Raw genomic sequence first — 17,434 nt, 5'->3', positions numbered from 1 at the left:
ATTTATTACATTAATTGGACAATTAACTGGAATCAAACAGCTAAACAAGTGTCCTTACAACAGGGTCATTCTCACACATCTGGTCTCGTGTGAGCTATGGCGCCACCTAAAGGCTAGACTGTACACTTACAATTTACAGTATATCCTAAAAATATTGCGGTAAAGTTAATACATATGCCTAACATATCCTTATTCATATTCCATTTAGCATTGCTGTGATAGATTTAGTACAAAAAATATTCAACATAAATACAGTTAAGACGAGTGAGTTATGGAAAGTAAACGGCATGAGTCAATTGTGCAATTAGAACGAAAGTTTTATTTTATTTGTTATCATTCAAAACAATTGTATTACAGTTTTGGAATGAAGACTCAGAGACTCAGCATAGTGAGAGTGGATTGGTTAGTCTTTGATGACATCACTAAACGAAAACAAATCGTACGACACTACAGACCAAAGTCCATCAAAGAGGCACTCACTTTTACCATTTACTACATCCAGATAACAAAGCACACAGATCAAGGACCAGCTGACACACCCTTTCTCAGATCTATGTCCAGTCAAGTTTTCTAGTTACACATTTCTTCAGCTGTAGTTCAATCAGGAGAGACTTTGTTTTGATTTGTATTTATTGCTGAGATTAATGTAATAGTGTTTTGCTATTATTAGCCCCCATCGTGCTGAAATATATCCGGGGAAGGGGAAACCGAGCATGATGTGAGGAGGAGGGATGAAGGGTTTTGTCGGAGAACCGGTCTTGAAGGGAGTGATTTGAGTTGACCCTGGATATGAGGAAAAGGAGGTGCAAGAGGGTGGCGTCGAGTCAACAGCTGTGAGGAGGGGAGAGAGCAGATTTAAAGATGTGACGATGCGCTCTGATTGGCTTGTGGAAACAGAGACGAAGGTGATAGGTTTAGCTGGGGAGTGAGCGCCTATAATCGCTGATGGGAGGGGTGAGATAGCTTCATTTTAAAGGTCGCCTAATGTACTGTCTTTCATCAATATATCACAGGTCTCAGATATATACAGAGCCTGTCTCTGATTGGCTGAAACACCAAACAGATCATTGCAGCATTACCCATAATCCCCTCTGTTTCAGCCATGTTTCCAAAGTGCTGATTCTCTGTCTGTTACTTCAGATGAAAATAAGGAGCCCCTCCCCACGCCCCTCTGAGAGAGATTTGGTTAAAAAGAACTCAATGGTGCTCTAGGAGGAGATTCAGGTGATAAGGTGGGGGGGGGGGGGGTTACCTTGGTTGCTGATTGGCTAATGGTTACACAAGACAAAACATCGTTATGACATCACAAAGTGGCCAAAATCTGATCAGCTCATTTTCAGACAGGTTTTTATAAAAATGGATCAGGACAAAAAGAGAGAGAATCTTTGTTCCTGAAACTTTCAGAGTCTCTTTACACAGAGGGGACACATGTTGATGAAGAAGAGACATGAAGAAGAGGGGACACATGTTGATGTAGAAGAGACATGAAGAAGAGGGGACACATGTTGATGAAGAAGAGACATGAAGAAGAGGGGACACATGTTGATGTAGAGGAGACATGAAGAAGAGGGGACACATGTTGATGTAGAAGAGACATGAAGAAGAGGGGACACATGTTGATGAAGAAGAGACATGGAGAAGAGGGGACACATGTTGATGTAGAAGAGACATGAAGAAGAGGGGACACATGTTGATGTAGAAGAGACATGAGGAAGAGGGGACACATGTTGATGTAGAAGAGACATGAAGAAGAGGGGACACATGTTGATGAAGAAGAGACATGAAGAAGAGGGGACACATGTTGATGTGGAAGAGACATGAAGAAGAGGGGACACATGTTGATGTAGAAGAGACATGAAGAAGAGGGGACACATGTTGATGTAGAAGAGACATGAAGAAGAGGGGACACATGTTGATGTAGAAGAGACATGAAGAAGAGGGGACACATGTTGATGAAGAAGAGACATGAAGAAGAGGGGACACATGTTGATGTAGAAGAGACATGAAGAAGAGGGGACACATGTTGATGTAGAAGAGACATGAAGAAGAGGGGACACATGTTGATGTAGAAGAGACATGAAGAAGAGGGGACACATGTTGATGTAGAAGAGACATGAAGAAGAGGGGACACATGTTGATGTAGAAGAGACATGAAGAAGAGGGGACACATGTTGATGTAGAAGAGACATGAAGAAGAGGGGACACATGTTGATGTAGAAGAGACATGAAGAAGAGGGGACACATGTTGATGTAGAAGAGACATGAAGAAGAGGGGACACATGCTGATGTAGAAGAGACATGAAGAAGAGAGGACACATGTTGATGTAGAAGAGACATGAAGAAGAGGATTTTGCATAACAGGTGACCTTTAAGTCCCTCAGTTTTTCCTGGATGAGCTCACAGACTGTATTTTCTGTCTCAGGCTCTCCTCCCAGTCTTTGCACCAGTCTGCGCTCCGCTCCAGGTTCTGGTACCGGGTCGGCAGCTCATCCAACGCCAGCACTGCCTCCGGGAGGTCAAAGGTCAGACCTGCCCTCTGCACGGCTGCCTGGAACTTGGCTGGAGATGCTGTGGCGATGTAACACCTGTGAAAAGAGTTCAAGTCATTTTTTAAGAAACTAGATCAGACCTTTCCTACAGGACAGCCTCATCAAGCTGCTGTGTGACCACTCTAAAATATTTAATTATGACTTGTTATGGGGTGTTTTCTTCTTCTGACCCTATGCTTTTGTGTCTGTGTGTGTGTGTGTGTGTGTGTGTGTGTGTGTGTGTGTGTGTGTGTGTGTGTGTGTATAAACAGATGGACGCTGACCTGTTGATGGTGGGTTTGTGGGGACAGTGGTAGTGATGCCACACAGCCACAGCAGAGTGAGGACAGAGGACATACTGGTTCTCCTCCCAGCACCTCCTCATGGTCTCCAGGATGCCTTCATCACTCACTGATCCAGTGGATAACACCTGGGACAGCTGGAAGAGAAACAGATCTGTTAGAACAATATCCCTCGTCACCGGCTTGAGCTTCAATCTCAGGATCCATGTATCTCTGATCCTCTCCAGAATGGAAGTAGTCATCACATACAGAGCATCAACTAGTTCCTGAACAGTGTCCTTCACATGCTGATATCCAAGAGAGGGAGTTACACAGTCACAAGATGGAGGAATACCGGTTCTTGGTAATCATACATCCTGTCATGTTCAAAACACTGAGTTTTCTCTCAAAATTCTGAGTTTTCTCTCAAAATTCTGACTTTTTCTCTCAAAATTCTGACTTTTTCTCAAAATTCTGACTTTTTTCTCAAAATCATTTTTTTTAAACTTTTTCTCAAAATTCGGACTTTCTCTCAAAATTATGTATTTTTTCCCAAAATCTCAAAATTCGGACTTTTTCTCAAAATCTCAAAATTCTGACTATCTCTCAAAATTCACAAGATGGAGGAATATAAAGCAGTATTCAATGTTTAGTTCAGATTAGCTCCACGTCAGAAATGATCATGCTTGTCATATGTCTATCTCCATAGAGGCTGAATCATCATGTTAATCACATAGCTATCATATGCCTCAAACAGTCCTGATGCTCTTCTAGGTAATCATACATCCTGTCATGTTCACAGCTACAGTTGGGATACCTTTGTTATCATGCTACTCTCAGATTGGAAGAGGACATTCAGGATTTTCCCAACCAGATCAAACAGGTTTCCGGCTGCTTTTCACTGGACACAACACAGAAGTGGTGTCTCAAAGTGTAGTAAGAGTTACGATACGATAATACTTTAATGGTCAGATCAAGTCTGAAATGCTCCTTGCATCACAGCAGCTCCATGTGTAACATCAACAGACAAATAGCAAGACGCAATACATGAAAAACAAACAACAAACATTTAACATAACAGCACGATCAGTGAGAGAAACCCTGCTCAAAGAGCCTCCAGTGCATCTGATCTGTAAGTTGAATGACTGGTACCAGTTTGCGGTGGTTTTCTGGCAGAGAGTGTTTGTGTGATTGTTGAAACTCCTCCATCATCTTCTTCACTGAAGCTCCGTCTCTGCCCAGCAGCAGCCAGAACACCCGCTCCATGTTGTACGGGTCCTACAGGACGAACAAGCAGTGGATGTCCATTTTACTTTCATCATGGGGGACATTTCATTTACTTCTAAGCCTTTATCTGAAAGTCAATGTGAGTTAACATGGATCAAGATGTTTTCTGGGGACTTCACTGATGAGCAGGTCTTCCTACAAGCTGAGTGAGGTGGGAAGTAGTGCAGTACAAATACTTTGTTACTGTACTTAAGTACATGTTTCTGGTATCAGTACTTTACTCCACTACTTATTTTTCTGACGACTTTTTACTTTGACTTCTTACATTTTGAACCCAAATACCTGTACTTTCTACTTCTTACATTTTGAACACAAATACCTGAACTTTCTACTTGTTACATGTTGAACACAAATACCTGTACTTTCTACTTCTTACATGTTGAACACAAATACCTGTACTTTCTACTTCTTACACTTTGAACCCAAATACCTGTACTTTCTACTTCTCACATGTTGAACACAAATACCTGTACTTTCTACTTCTTACACTTTGAACCCAAATACCTGTACTTTCTACTTCTCACATGTTGAACACAAATACCTGTATTTTCTACTTCTTACATGTTGAACACAAATACCTGAACTTTCTACTTCTTACATCTTGAACACAAATACCTGTACTTTCTACTTCTTACATGTTGAACACAAATACCTGTACTTTCTACTTCTTACATTTTGAACACAAATACCTGTACTTTCTACTTCTTACACTTTGAACACAAATACCTGTACTTTCTACTTCTTACATGTTGAACCCAAATACCTGTACTTTCTACTTCTTACATGTTGAACACAAATACCTGTACTTTCTACTTCTTACATGTTGAACACAAATACCTGAACTTTCTACTTCTTACATCTTGAACAAATACCTGTACTTTCTACTTCTTACACTTTGAACCCAAATACCTGTACTTTCTACTTCTCACATGTTGAACACAAATACCTGTACTTTCTACTTCTTACATGTTGAACACAAATACCTGAACTTTCTACTTCTTACATCTTGAACACAAATACCTGTACTTTCTACTTCTTACATGTTGAACACAAATACCTGTACTTTCTACTTCTTACATTTTGAACACAAATACCTGTACTTTCTACTTCTTACACTTTGAACACAAATACCTGTACTTTCTACTTCTTACATGTTGAACCCAAATACCTGTACTTTCTACTTCTTACATGTTGAACACAAATACCTGTACTTTCTACTTCTTACATGTTGAACACAAATACCTGAACTTTCTACTTCTTACATCTTGAACAAATACCTGTACTTTCTACTTCTTACATGTTGAACACAAATACCTGAACTTTCTACTTCTTACATCTTGAACACAAATACCTGTACTTTCTACTTCTTACATGTTGAACACAAATACCTGTACTTTCTACTTCTTACATTTTGAACACAAATACCTGTACTTTCTACTTCTTACACTTTGAACACAAATACCTGTACTTTCTACTTCTTACATGTTGAACACAAATACCTGAACTTTCTACTTCTTACATCTTGAACAAATACCTGTACTTTCTACTTCTTACATGTTGAACACAAATACCTGTACTTTCTACTTCTTACATCTTGAACAAATACCTGTACTTTCTACTTCTTACATGTTGAACACAAATACCTGTACTTTCTACTTCTTACATCTTGAACAAATACCTGAACTTTCTACTTCTTACATCTTGAACAAATACCTGTACTTTCTACTTCTTACATGTTGAACACAAATACCTGTACTTTCTACTTCTTACATCTTGAACAAATACCTGTACTTTCTACTTCTCACATGTTGAACCCAAATACCTGTACTTTCTACTTCTTACATGTTGAACCCAAATACCTGTACTTTCTACTTCTTACATGTTGAACCCAAATACCTGTACTTTCTACTTCTTACATGTTGAACCCAAATACCTGTACTTTCTACTTCTTACATGTTGAACCCAAATACCTGTACTTTCTACTTCTTACATGTTGAACCCAAATACCTGTACTTTCTACTTCTCACATTTTCCAAACAGGCTGGTTCCTTTAGTTTGAATGTGTGTTTGGTGGCGTGATCATTATTATTTAGAGTCATTGCGTGCCTATTGATTTGAACACGATCCGTGTATCCATCATTTCCTGGTCTTCTCTAAAGAAGAGGGACCAATGGAAACGTTGTCATGTTGCCGTTGTTCAGCATGGAAACATTCATTAGCTAACAATGACATTATTGTTCTATTAATATAAAGGGAGGTCAGGTACTCTTTAAAACAGCTGCTAGTTATGGGTACTTTTTACTGAAGTACATTTCAAAGCCCTCTTTACTTTTACTTGAGTAAAGAAGTTTAGTCAGTACTTCTACTTTCATTAGAGTATTTTTAAACACGAGTATCTGTACTTCTACTTGAGTAAAGGATGTGTGTACTTTTGCCTCTCTGGTGATAGTATTACCTGGATGTCGATAGCGGGGGCTAACGTTTGTTTGACATTATCCGCCATGGAGAAGTCCCCTTTGGTTACCGTCCTGTGAACGATGTCGTTAGAGTTCACCATGGCCACCAGTTTCAGAGGCAATCCCATCTGCTTCACAATGTATCCAGCTGAGACAAAACAAAGCCTTCTCATTAACCTGACAGACACACATGTTGGGAACAAAATGATTGGTCGTGCTTTTTACAGTACTACAGCTTCCACAGATTACATTTTTTTATGGATTTTTTGTCAAAGCACTTCAGATATTCATTGCTATCGGGATGTTAAGAGCATTCCATGGAATATAACAAAAAGTGTATCTCGAGCCGGTTTCTCAAACTTACCTACCCCACCTTTAATAGTCTTGTTGCCGGCTCATAGTTGTTGATTACCCCAAAGTTATATCACAGAAATGTATAGTAAGGGTCCCCAGCACATAGAAACTACCGGATGCTAACCTGCATATGTTGGGCAATTTGCACAATTAGCATAAGTTGCGTTAATTAAAATGAATAGCATTATAGCCTATTTAAATAATAGTAAAAGGGTGGCTTGGCCGATTTGGACACATTTGGAGTGATTTACGGGGGTGTTTGAGGATGTTGAGTCCATTTATGATATTTTCAGGATCAACAATGGCAGTTTTAACAAGAAAATGGCAATATCTGTACTCTCTGTTGACTGATTTTGTTTAATTTTGGATCGATTTGGAGGATTTAGGGGACTCTGGATCATTTGGATTGGACAGATTGCCTATTTATTTGAAAACAAATGATTATACTGTTCATCTTGTGCTCTCTATATCCAATGGTTGCAACACTACTCATGGTAGTCAAAATCAGCCCACCGAGAGTACACATTTATGATCAGGTTACTTTTATATTTTGATACTCAGATTAGGTTACTGATTCCTTTTTTTGTAACTAATTATTGTAACAGAGGACATTTTTTAAGTAACCCTCCCAACCCAACTGTCAAGCCTGATTATTAAACACTCAGCTTAAGTTGAGTACTAGTTAATCAAGCGCTGGATTGTTGACTGAAGTCATCTTTTAACCCAGTTCCCCACCAGCTGCAGTGATACGATACGATATACTTTATTGTCCCGGTAAGGACATTTGTTCTGGAGTTCCACATACATGTACATATACAAACATAATAAACATTAAAATACATTCACATATCATCACTCATACACCGTTTGAACAAACACAATACACAGATGCAGATACTGACAATGGCGACCTATTGCACAACCCTCATGGCCAACATTTAAAAAGTATATTTCATTTCATGTGAATGTTAAGAAGCTTAATGGGCATAGGTAGGAATGAGTGCTTATAGCGGTTCAGCCTGCTCTTGGGAACCCTGTATCTCCTACCAGACGGGAGGAGCTGGAATTCTGGGTGGAGTATGTGGGTGGGACTAGTGTTGCACCGATACTAGAAAAGTATCGTGATACCCTGCCATTAAAAAACGCTACGATTCCTCCATTTCATTAGTATCGGTACTTTAAGAATGACATGTTTTAATAAGAGCCGTATTTCCTGTGTGTGTTCAGCGCTCTGCTTCCACTCCCTGCCGCCGTGCCTGCAGTGCCGTTTTCTTTCTCTCATGCACGCTCTCATATCATTACATGCGACTTACATACTCAATACTGTGGGCAATTTGCGGTGAAGTGTCTTGCCCAGGGACACAACGACATGCTGACTGCAGTAGGGTTTGAACCTGTGCTCCCCTGATCCGAACACCAACGCACTAACCCACTGCGTCACACGCCTCCTATCATGTGACGAAACGAGAAGCGTGTGATTGCTATTGCGGATGCGCCTCGGCTTGTATTACATTATCACATTACATGTCACTTGTTAGACGCTTTTATCCAAAGCGACTTACATACTCAATACTGTGGGCAATCCCCACAGGAGCAATTTGGGGTGAAGTGTCTCAGGGACACAACGACATGCTGACTGCAGTGGGACTCGATCTTGCTATCCCCTGATTCGAAGTCCAGCACACTATCCACTGAGCCACAGCCTCCCTGTAGACAAAAAAGACGCAAGAAGCGACATTTTGAAGTATTTTGGTTAAATCTCCGACAGCGAGGGCAAGCCCACGGACACCACGAGGCCTGTCTGTGAGAAATGTTTCAGATCCCTGCAAACCAAGGGAGCCAACACATCAAACTTGGCAAGTTGTTTGAGATGATGCTGCTATTTTAGTTCATACGGATTCTTGTCATTTTATCTTGAATGCGTTTGTTTTGTTATTGTTCAAAAGTTTGTGTTATGACTGAAAAAAAAGATCCAGGTTTGAAATAAAGCACAATAATGACATTTAAGACGGTTATCGAAATCGCAATTCTTCACTTGGTATCGGTATCGAAACAAATATGTTGGTATCGTGACAACACTAGGTGGGACACCATGTTTTGTGCCTGTCTAATAATGGGCTGCTCATACATGTTTTGGAGAGATGGATGTGTTTTGACCCCCATCATTGTCATAGCAGTCTGCACCAGTGACTCACCTGCGATGTTGCCCGCCCCCCCAGTAGGAACCACCACCTCCAGTTCAGGCAGATCTCCCTCCGCCTGCTGGACCCCGCTGAGCTGCAGGTAGGCGTAGATGAAGTGAGCGAGCTGCACCATGACTCTGGACCAGTTCACAGAGTTCAGGCTCATCAGGCCGTGAGCGCGCACCAAATCCTGGTCGGCAAAAAGGCGACGCAGAGGCTGGTCGATGTCGTCTGAGCTGCCGTCAGCTGCAGGGAAAACAACACGGGGTTCAACATTCAAGGCTTTTATTGTCATTTGTACATAGCTACAGTGTAGTGCAACGCAATAAAACAGATAGAATTGTTAAAATAGTGCAAGTAAATACAAATAAAATAGAATAGAAATAGTGCAAGGGGAGTCTAATTGGAATATGATATATTAGATAAGTAATTTGTAAGTTGCAAACAGATGAATGTTATGGATGTTCTTTTCTTTCAAAAGTTCAGATGTTTAAGGCGCATTTCCACTACAGCGCGGAGAGCGGTTTAAGCGTGCCGTGCCGTGCCCGGCCCGTTTTTGGTTGCGTTTCCACTAGGGGTAGTTCCGGCTAACGGGTACTTTTTCACAGTTTTCTGGCTCTCCAAAATCGAGGTTCTTTCCGGGCCAACAACCGGGCTGAGTATGCTAAACTAGTGAGAGAATCGCTGGCAACTACAACAAAATGAACATATTTTACCGTGATTTAATTGTAATACACGTTTCTAAATGATGCCGAAGTAACAACACACTGATACCGGTTAGTAAAAACCATGAATTAATGCTTTGTCAAGTCTGCAGACAGACGGCAGGCGAAACACCTTTTAAAATGCGTGTTTTCTAAATGGAGATCGGCTAAGCTAACGCAGTATATGCTCCGACCGTCCACACTCACAACAACGGCCTATACAGACATAAATAAAGCAGCGACTGTATTCACCATGACACAGGCAGTCTGTGGTTTGTACTTGTTTAACTTTTGTCTAGTTTCTGAACAGATATGAGGAGCTGTGAGCTCTGAGTGCTAACAGCTAACGGCTGATGTTGGTTTTGTGGTTCGCATTGAAGATGACGTCACGGCTCCGCCTACACTGCGTTACTATGGTTACTGCTCCAGCTACTAAACTGTAATGGAAACGCAGCATAAAGTGAGCCTGGCCTACCAAGGCCTAACTATACCGTACTAAGCCACACCCCTTTACCGGCAGTGGCTCAGTCAGTAGGGGCTTGGACTGTGAGCCGCAGGGTTGCCGGTTCAAGTCCCCGACCAGACCTAAATATGGAGTGTGGACTGCTACTTGGAGAGGTCCCAGTTCACCTCCTGCCCTGCCGTGGTGCCCTTGAGCAAGGCACCGGACATCCCCCTTCCCCCCTCACTCCCATTGCTCCCCAGGCGCTGTACAATAGCTGCCCACTGCTCCTAGTACTAGACTCCTGGTACTAGGATGGGTTCAAAGCAGAGAACACATGTCACTGTGTGCTGTGTGCTCTGCATGTGAGACCATTACAGAGGGGTTCATCCCTCCCAATATTTATTTATATTTTATTTATTTACCTGCAAACACGTGCACGTTGTCCTCCAGGCAGGTGATCATGTGTTTCTCCTGGACTGGAGTGATGCGTCCTCGAGGAAAAACCACCAGAACGTCCAGTCCTCTGAGACCCTTCGCACTTTGGATGGCCGACCCCCCCCGTGTCTCCTGATGTTCCTGGAGAGGGAAACCATCAGCTGGTTTTAGGGCGATATGGTTAAAATCACTCTAGTCCTACTACGTTGATCAGTACCTCTGCAACTGTAAACATTGCTGTTTCTTCTCTAACATAAAAAATGAGATATTAATGCAACAGAATGGTGAAAGTGTCACAAATTGCAAGTAAATGGAAACGCAAATAAACGACATACGTGTTAAATGTATGACGGTAGAAGTATAACGTAGCAGCCAATAGAAGTACTCAAGTAATTATGTCCAAATAATACTTGAGTAAATGTACTTAGTGACTGTCCACACACACACACACACACACACACACACACACACACACACACACACACACACACACACACGCGCACACACACACACACACACACACACACACACACACAGTTGGCATATACTGTACAGAAAGAGAGAGAGAGAGACACACACACACACACACGCACGCACGCACGCACGCACCACACACACACACACACACACACACACACACACACACACACACACACACACACACACACACACACACACACACACACACACACACACACACACACACACACACACACACACACACACACACACACACACACACACACACACTTGTCTCATGGGACGTTACAGTTTGTACAGAATATGAATATTCTGACATCACACATTGAGGTTTTGGATCGGAAATAATGTGACAAATAATTGTATTTATATCCTCGCCCAAAAATGTTATTCCGTACATTTATCATCTATGATTAGTGCGTCCTCTGGGGAGCATGAATGTGATGATAATCAAAGTGTAATTATCACTATGATTAAAACAAATCAAGGTCTACTTGGCTCTAACTCATCAAACATATTTTGTGTCAGATATTCCCCTTAATGTTCACCCCTCCATGTTGTAGACCAGATAAAGCAGGTTCCTTGGTGATCACATGACAGCTGTGAGGTCTTACCCACAATGACTGTAGCTCTGCGATTCTGTTTCTGCAGGAAGTAGTCGAGGAAGCGCACGGTGCAGGTCATCGCCAGGTCCTTAAAGGCTAAGGTTTCTCCGTGGAAAAGCTCCAGGACCGACAGACCGTCCTTCAGCCGGGCGACAGTCACCACCTCGGGCACTGAGAATCCACTCAGAGCCTCATTAACTAACCCTGAGGAGAGAGCAGGTGTTAGTCTGTGGATTTCACCAGAGAGGGCAACAGTACACACATCCTTTACTCAAGTAGAAGTACAGATACTCGTGTTTAAAAATACTCTGGTGAAAGTAGAAGTACTGACTAAACTTCTTTACTCAAGTCAAAGTAAAGAGGGCTTTGAAATGTACTTCAGTAAAAAGTACCCATAACTACCAGCTGTTTTAAAGAGTACCTGACCTACTGAGTAGTGGAGTACAAATACTTTGTTACTGTACTTAAGTACATGTTTCTGGTATCAGTACTTTACTCCACTACTTATTTTTCTGACAACTTTTTACTTTGACTTCTTACATTTTGAACACAAATACCTGAACTTTCTACTTCTTACATTTTCAACACAAATACCTGAACTTTCTACTTCTTACATTTTGAACTCAAATACCTGTACTTTCTACTTCTTACATGTTGAACACAAATACCTGTACTTTCTACTTCTTACATGTTGAACACAAATACCTGTACTTTCTACTTCTTACATGTTGAACACAAATACCTGTACTTTCTACTTCTTACATGTTGAACACAAATACCTGTACTTTCTACTTCTTACATGTTGAACACAAATACCTGTACTTTCTACTTCTTACATGTTGAACACAAATACCTGTACTTTCTACTTCTTACATGTTGAACACAAATACCTGTACTTTCTACTTCTCACATGTTGAACACAAATACCTGTACTTTCTACTTCTTACATGTTGAACTCAAATACCTGTACTTTCTACTTCTTACATGTTGAACACAAATACCTGTACTTTCTACTTCTTACATGTTGAACTCAAATACCTGTACTTTCTACTTCTTACATGTTGAACTCAAATACCTGTACTTTCTACTTCTCACATTTCCCAAACAGGCTGGTTCCTTTAGTTTGAATGTGTGTTTGGTGGCGTGATCATTATTATTTAGAGTCATTGCGTGCCTATTGATTTGAACACGATCCGTGTATCCATCATTTCCTGGTCTTCTCTAAAGAAGAGGGACCAATGAAAACGTTGTCATGTTGCCGTTGTTCAGCATGGAAACATTCATTAGCTAACAATGACATTATTGTTCTATTAATATAAAGGGAGGTCAGGTACTCTTTAAAACAGCTGCTAGTTATGGGTACTTTTTACTGAAGTACATTTCAAAGCCCTCTTTACTTTGACTTGAGTAAAGAAGTTTAGTCAGTACTTCTACTTTCACCAGAGTATTTTTAAACACGAGTATCTGTACTTCTACTTGAGTAAAGGATGTGTGTACTTTTGCCATCTGTGATCAAATGAGGTGTTTTGTGGGACTGAGATCTCACCCTCCAGGTCCTCTCTGGGGATCAGATGGGGGGGGATGAACAGAGAGGCCACCTCCACCACCAGGTCGGTGTAGCTCAGCCCCCCCCAGCTGCTCAGGGTCTCGGGGCTCAGCACAGGAACACTTTCAGGCATGAACATCCCTCCGTCTGGAGCAAAACCGGAGAAAAGCACCTGCTGGAAGTCCCATCCATGGACCCCACCCCGAGTACTGCAGAACTGCATCGCTCACACCTGGGGATTCTGGGAAAAATAAATACTCTCAGTTATTTCAGTGACATGCTAAGGAAGCGTTCATTTATTTGTTTATTGGCAGAGAAGCTTCTCTTGATAACTGGACTTAAAATCCCACTGTACATTTTACATTTATATCCAATTTAATAATCCATTCCTTGCACAATTAATGTATATATAATATCCTTCTAGGAGCCATTTTATGGGTGTTGTTGGTGTCTCAGTTTACTTTATTTATATGTATAGTGCAATATTATTTTTGAACACTTGGTGGCGGGGTTTAGCTGCACCGGGTGTATAAAAGCTCCTGTGAAGTAATGGCAAAGGATATAGGACATTGGAACAGGTAAAATTCCCATTACAATCCTGCTTTATATGACACTGCACGACACTTTGCCTCTTTTCAAACCTGCACACCTCTCCTCTTTGAATATAGTATTTGTGATGTTTTATACATACATTATTACAGTTTCTTTGTTTGTTAAAATGTACACAAAAGCAAATTCCTTGTATGTGTAAACCTACTTGGTAATAAAACCAAGGTCTGGTTGGACCTCTTGTCACTCATCAGATGTCCGTCAGCTGTTAGTATAGACTGTAGAATATTGATTAGAGCAGTTGAGGTGAATGTGTCAGTAAATCTGGATTTAAGCTAACACAGATTATCACCTGAATCTCCTCCCAGAGCACCATTGTGTTTTTTTAAACCAATCACTTCCAGCAGCAGCTCATTCGCATTTAAAGGGCTGAAACAGAGGGGGTTATGGGATGCTGGAATGATCTGTTTGGTGTTTCAGCCAATCAGAGACATGTTCTGTATATATCTGAGACCTATAGTATATTGATGAAAAACAGTGTAATAGGAGACCTTTAACCTAAAACCAACATTGAACACTTAAAATCTCCTTTTACTTTTTTAGTCAATGAATCATGAAAGTGCTAGATTGTATTAAAACACCACACAAAGCATGCACTACTCACCACTCTGAAGTACAATTGGACTCTTTCCTCAAGTAACAAATGCAAACACTTGATGGCCGTCTACACTTCACACACTGAGGCTGATCAACCTTTTCACAAGCTGTCGACGGTCCCACAGGAGATAAAACGTGAACTTTGGAACCACCTATGAAGCTACTAATTATAAATGAAGCTTACGTATGATTCACTATCAATGATTTACACGTCCATGATTTGTATCACTCATGCACAAATGACAATTTATGACTGAAATTAGGAGAATTTATTTATGATTTATGAAGAATAAACCACTCGTTTATTAAGACTGCCACTGTTTCACTTTATGATGCAATTTCCCTCTTTTGTGTGTATGAGTTGTAAGCTTCCTCTCATCCACTTTAACAATACTGCACATTTTCTATTATTCTGAGTACTTTGCAATAGTATACTGCACGTAGTTTTTTAGTATATCAAGATTTTATGTAAAAGAAAATCTATATCTTAACATATAATAGTTTTTATTAGATTTTTGTGTTGTTTTTCTTACTTTTTACCTGTGTTGATGTAAACCTACTTGTCCCTGATTGGTCAAATGCTGCTAACTCCGCCCCTTTCACGTGAACGCGCTCACAGGCCTGTCTGAACTTAGGACCCTGTTGACTCACCGAGGCGTATAACGGTCCGCGGACCGTTAGGGTTGTTTTGGCCGAATAACAGGCAGATATCCCGGGTATGTTGAGCCGCATACAGGCCTCTGGTCAGGTGGAGCAGCTGGTTGATCTAGGACCGAAGCAAACTATCTGTCGGAGGGTTTAATAACTCTCCTCTAGTTGGTTTCAAACACAACTGTTTGTGGCCGATCCTGCACGCGAACGCGCTAACGGACACGTCGTGACGTAGTCCGTCGATACCACGTGACTGGGTCAGATCCGTTGGCCCACAGTTTTTTTTATTTCCTTTATTAAAGAAAATATATATATGTACATCAAACACTGTAAACACACACAATATTGACATAAGGAGAACACAGGAAAACATATAACATAATAAAACATAAAGAAAAAAGTGATAAAACAAAAGGTAAAGTACAATATTGATTAAAAACACAATAAAACACTAAAAGGTCTTGTAACTAATTTCCCAGCACTAGCAATGGTATGACTTGCTTGAAGTGAATATATCTGCACTTTCCTTGTTGTAAAAGTTTGGATCTTTATGGTTTTTGCACTTGTAAGTCGCTTTGGATAAAAGCGAAAGCAAAATACAATTTAATGTAAATGTAATGTTATCAAATACACATTTGGTTTCGATTGCCCTCTTATTTGTAATATTGTTGTAAGTAAAAATATGGTTTAGAGACACTCCTTTTCTTCTGGTGAATGTGACATTTCCCCAATTGTATAAAGAAACAAACCATATTTGTATTAAACCCTTTACCTTTAAAGTAAAACAAAACTGTCTTGATCCTGAAGTATCGTTTATTCTTTTAGGAAATACTCACATTTTAGAGTAATTTAGTAAACAATAACTGGTATTAAAATGCATCTATTATTATTGTTAATATTTACACGTGTGTCAAACTGAAGGCTCGGGGGCCAAATCAGGCCCTTGGTGGATTTAATTTCGGCCTGCAGGATAATTTCTAATTGCTATTAGATCTGGCCCGCCGGTATATTGCACGCACACCTTCACTCCATCCTGAGGGTCTCCTCAGCTCAGAGCCTGACCCCAAACATTGATGAACTTGCACCCAAGATGAGATGCCAAGTATCTGGCTTGAACTAGCATCACAGAGCAGCACACTGAGTTTACATGGATGTTTCCTTCTGTACTTTTTTTCTCATGACAACAGGGCATGTTTGGTTTTCTCTCTGAGGGAAATAGTTTTCTTGAAGCTGTTGTTGGCCTGTGGGAAAATGTAATCATAAGAAATGACTCTGGAGAAGCTGCAGATAGAGCCATAAGAAATGAATGCAACTGATTATTTAATGTTTAATGTTGTTTTTATAGGCAATAATTTAAGCTTTGTTAGTTCCAGGTTTAATATGTGCAATAAGTTCATTTCAATAAGTTCTGCAATAAACATTGAACCAGTCCGGCCCTCGACTTGTACCGATCTTAGCAGTTTGACACCCCTGTTCTAAGTGGTCCCTCGTAACATGGAGGGCTGAAGAATAAAACACGTTTTTTCATTAGTCAGAGCAGGAAATGTACCAGTGAGTGAAAATACAATGAGTTTGCTATTAAGATGTAAAAATACAGCCTCTCTGCACAATACAGAGGTGCAGGAATAAGTCCTAACGCTGGGAATGAGTTCGCATTTTTAGAAAATGTGGTTAATACTGTGGTGGAAAATTCCCTAATGAATCACCTTCTGGTAAGAAATGAACAATCAGAATCCAGTTTATTGCCAGGTACGTTAACACATACAAGGAATTTAAAAAGAAATATATAAGGATAATAGAGAGGCTACTACTTCCGACCCATGGGACCTTATTTCGAAAAAGTATGTATTGAAGTCAATGGGGAGAGAAAGATTATCTTTCGATCCCGTTTGAATTGTGCCATGAATTACACATATGATGTTTGTCAATTTAAAAGATAATTTTGCAAGTAAAAAAAGTCACAGTTTGTCGTAAAACTGTTGAAATATCAGACTATGAAAAATACGCAACTAGAAAGACTACAAATCCCAGAGTCCCGGTCCCGCATGCTGGCTCTTAGGAACCGACTAACTCCCCTTGTGTGTATGTACAGCTCTCAACATGCCCAGACTTGGAGTGATTTTCACCTCTTTTAATACTTTCCGCCTCATTCTGAAAGAAAGAAGTGAAATGTGCCAACGTGACGGCCGTCTTGGTGTGTGGTGCGAGACGGGAGATGTAGTTCATTGAGCGGTTTCACACAAACAAATGTGTTACTTCACAGTTTTACGACA

General features: G+C 40.6%; 1 protein-coding gene across 1 annotated transcript; it reads right to left on the bottom strand.

Annotated features, from left to right (window-relative positions):
• Nucleotides 1-299: 299 nt before the first annotated feature.
• thnsl2 (threonine synthase-like 2) lies at nt 300-13,527 on the bottom strand. Its single transcript, XM_034125763.1, is given in 10 exon segments — nt 300-831; nt 2,367-2,585; nt 2,813-2,967; nt 3,962-4,087; nt 6,552-6,700; nt 9,102-9,335; nt 10,661-10,796; nt 10,798-10,814; nt 11,768-11,962; nt 13,305-13,527. Coding segments are annotated over 9 exon segments (1,443 nt in total). The 3' UTR covers nt 300-831; nt 2,367-2,377.
• Between the last annotated feature and the right edge of the window lie 3,907 nt (nt 13,528-17,434).

The sequence above is a fragment of the Trematomus bernacchii genome, unplaced genomic scaffold, assembly GCF_902827165.1.
Source record: "Trematomus bernacchii unplaced genomic scaffold, fTreBer1.1, whole genome shotgun sequence".
Taxonomy (NCBI): domain Eukaryota; kingdom Metazoa; phylum Chordata; class Actinopteri; order Perciformes; family Nototheniidae; genus Trematomus; species Trematomus bernacchii.
The sequence above is the reverse complement of the archived record's forward strand: the minus strand, read 5'-3'. Positions and strand labels throughout refer to the sequence as shown.